We start from the raw sequence: 3,618 nt of genomic DNA, 5'->3' as shown, positions 1-3,618 counted from the left end.
CCTACACAGTCAGATGGATTGCAAATTGGCTGAAGGGTCATACTCAGAGGGTAGTGGTGGACGGGTCTTTTTCGACCTGGAGGGAAGTGGGCAGTGGAGTCCCCCAGGACTCGGTCCTTGGGCCTGCACTGTTCAATTTCTTTATTAGTGACTTGGACAACAGGATAAAAAGCAGCCTGTTTAAATTTGCTGATGATACCAAGATTTGGGGTGAGGTGGGCACGCTAGTAGGGAGGGACAGGTTACAGCAAGACCTGGACAGGTTACAGGGGTGGGCTAATGAAAATAGGATGGGTTTCAATAGTGACAAGTGCAGGGTGCTGCACTTGGGCAGTGGGAACAAGCAGCACACTTATAAGCTGGGAAACTCCCTTCTTGAGAGCATGGCAGAAAGAGATCTTGGAGTCATTAGTGACTCCAAGATGAACATGGGCCGACAATGAGAGGTCACGGTCAGTAGGGCTAACCGTACTTTGTCATGCATCCACAGATGCATCTCGAGCAGAGTCAAGGAGGTGATCCTCCCCCTCTATGTGACACTGGTCAGGCCGCAGCTGGAATACTGTGTTCATTTCTGGGTGCCGCACTTCAGGAGGGATGTGGACAGCAATGAGAGGGTCCAGGGGAGGGCCACCCACATGATCTGGGGACAGTAGGACAGACCCTACAAAGAGAAGCTACGGGACCTTAACCTGTTCAGCCTCCACGAGAGAAGGCTGAGGGGGAACCTCGTGGCCATCTATAAACTCACCAGGGGGGACCAGCAGGGTTTGGGAGAGACCCTGTTCCCCCTAGTGCCCCCTTGAGGTAACAAGGAATAACGGCCACAAATGGTTAGAGAGTAGGTTTAGACTAGATATCCAAAAGGTACTACTTCACAGTCAGGGTGGCTAGGATCTGGAACCAACTTCCAAGGGAAGTGGTGATGGCTCCTGCCTTGGGGGTCTTTAAGAGGAGGCTTGATATCTACCTGGCTGGGGTCATTTGAGCCCAGTCTCCCTCTCCTGCCTAGGGCAGGGGGGTACAAGGTCCCTTCCGACCCTACTTCTGTGAATCTACGATTGGCACAGAGGAGGCTATTATTTTAGTATTTTTAGGGCACCAGCCCCTCAAGTCTTTTCTTGGAATTTGAGTCCTCTGTGCAACTTTTTAAGGATGACGGCAGTTCAAGGACTTCAGTTGTAATCTATATTTCATGCTTAGGGAAAAAGCTGTTTTTCCTAAAATTCAAGTTATATGCAGGGTTAATACAATATGAATTTTATGAAGAACAAAAATGGAGCTTGACATCTGAGCAGAGAGTATGTACAAATTTGTGCAGAATGAGGTAGCCATAACTTCTCAAATGAACCATAAAATGCTGAGGTCAGTTTTTCATTTTTGTTTTGTTTCCACCTCAGAGGGCTGTACCTCAAGAACCCCTTGTTCAAATCACCTCAAATGGAATCATGAACAGTACCACAGATCCTCAGGAGGCACTGCAATTTTCAAAATAATTCAAGTAAAAATGTAAATTTTTGACCATCTGAAAAAAATGCCCACTATGCAGCAAGTTGATCACTACCTAAATACAGTAGTGTTACTGCCCCATTAATTTCAGTTTTCAAAACTTAAAATTGTTATGAATGCTGCTGATCCCTGTTCAGATCTACAAAAAATGTATATCCAAAACATCAGGGCTGCAAAGCTTCCTCAAGGAGGAATTTTTTTAGTTCTTGTTCCTCTGTTACAGGGGTAGACAAGTCAATTTTCATCACCCCTAAACAGCTGGGTTTCAGGTAAGTAATACTAAAAAAATTATTAGTGTTAAATTTAATTATTTATTACATTATTAATAAAACTGAATAGAGTGGTACTGCAGAAATGAGACTTATCGTCTGTTTACATAGACTTGTCCAAAACAAGAATGGGAGGTGTTAGAATACAACCAGGTGTTAGAACATAACCAAGCATATAATTTCAACTTACTACATACAATACCTTTTCTTGAAATACGACAGCAGTTTCCAGTCCTGGCATGATGTCCAGAAGGAGACGACAAGCAGCAGTGTTTAATGGGGGCTCCCTGCTTGTCATGACATAAGCGTTCACGAGCTTGGGGAAAATGATCAAGAACAAAATTAGTCTGAAATTTAATTCCGCCTCAAAACTGTACAGGTCAGCAAAAATCGTATGGATTTTCACAAAATCATAGAGCACAGAACTAAAGGAGAAGATACCAGTAGTCATGTCAGCAAGTAAGCTCTTGGCCTCCACCTTACAGAGCACAGCCAACTGTCTGGTGACCTTTCCCCCTGATGCATCAGAAAAGATGTTGAAGCAAGACATTTCATTGTCAGAAAAATAAACTCCTCTAAATACCTCCACTGACAGAATGCCCATCTTTAACAGACTTTTACTGATCCAGTCAATTAATTAATAGGAACTTGCAGAGACAGAAAACAATTGGAGATTTATTTTAAAAATTCAAAAGAAAAAAACCAAAAGCTTAGTTAATTGTATCCTTCTTTGGCCACCATTTAGTCTAGGGCAAGGAAATTCAAGCAGTTGGTAGGGTCTGTGTATTAAAATATTTTTATATGGGGCCTAATACAATACAACCCAATCATGACTGATAAGCATCATTTAATATTAGGAAGTGCAGGAAAATAGCCAGCAACTTCTGGCTCTCACCCACTGCTCACTTCTTATAACTCACCCAGCTCCTAAAGACAGTTCAATATTTGAAAGCATCCACAAGCAAAGGCTACAGTTATAATTATTGCATGGCATGGTTTTACACTGGTATTAAAGACTGTTTCCACTGTTTGCCTGGCTAATTATCACCAGACATAACCCCATTTTTTATTAATAAGCTTTTGGGGAACTGTGATGGTTTGCAATGACAAATCTCCCCTCCTGCCATTTCAACAATGACAGGCAAGCCATATTTAACCCAATTTTAACACTGATGTTTAAAAGAAATCTTCTTTATGTTAGCATAACAATAGCATAGACTGAAGCTAAGAAGCAAACCATAACTCTGTGTAGATGACAAGAACAATGCCATTAAACCATTAAAAGAAACAGTTAAGTATCATTAATTACAGTTTTCAGGATAAACCCACCGCATTCATGAAGTCATCATTTTTGAAAAGTATTCTCAGCAAGTGACCCAGCATACACTCCGGATCTGCTCGGCCTGATAAGAAACAAAGGAGTTCAGCCAATCATTCAAGTGTCCTGTATTTAAGTTAACGAAGTATTACAACGACAGGATATATTCGTTTCCCAAACTCTTATCGACTTATCATCAGGGACCAGGGTTTTCCATTTGCTGCAGAAAAACATGGGTTCTCCTTTAAAAGGGATAAACCCAGGAAATGGTGGGTTTCCCCTTGCAGGCTGGCAGAATTCCAGCCTGCAAGGGGCTGTGAGGAGCAGGGTGCAGGGGGCGCCACATGTATGTCCCCATACACACATGCGCATGGCAGCCAGGCAGTGTAGTGGAGAGCAGCTCCCACAGCTCCCTCCAGGTAAGTCTATGAGGGTGGGCAGGGCACGTGACACGTGGAGAGGTAGGGTGGAAGAGCGCAGATAATGGCACGAATCCCCCCAGACTTCTGTGCCTGTAAGAGG

The 3,618-nt window shown here is 43.3% G+C and overlaps 1 protein-coding gene across 3 annotated transcripts in view; it reads right to left on the bottom strand.

Moving 5' to 3' along the window:
• DCAF1 (DDB1 and CUL4 associated factor 1) overlaps window positions 1–3,618 on the bottom strand; it is a 149,718-nt gene that overhangs the window by 113,247 nt on the left and 32,853 nt on the right. For 2 of the 3 annotated variants that reach the window (XM_019505170.1, XM_019505171.1), the window contains exons 4-5: window positions 3,108–3,181; window positions 1,969–2,094 (exon numbers count right to left, since the gene is read on the bottom strand). In XM_019505170.1, the coding sequence (XP_019360715.1) occupies window positions 1,969–2,094; window positions 3,108–3,181 (200 nt within the window). The remainder of the gene's footprint in view (window positions 1–1,968; window positions 2,095–3,107; window positions 3,182–3,618) is intronic. The other variant, XM_019505172.1, reaches the window with a different exon arrangement.

This window comes from Gavialis gangeticus, unplaced genomic scaffold (genome assembly GCF_001723915.1).
Source record: "Gavialis gangeticus isolate Ggan-Ray unplaced genomic scaffold, GavGan_comp1, whole genome shotgun sequence".
Taxonomy (NCBI): domain Eukaryota; kingdom Metazoa; phylum Chordata; order Crocodylia; family Gavialidae; genus Gavialis; species Gavialis gangeticus.
Note: the sequence above shows the minus strand (reverse complement) of the source record. Positions and strands in the feature narration are given on the sequence as shown.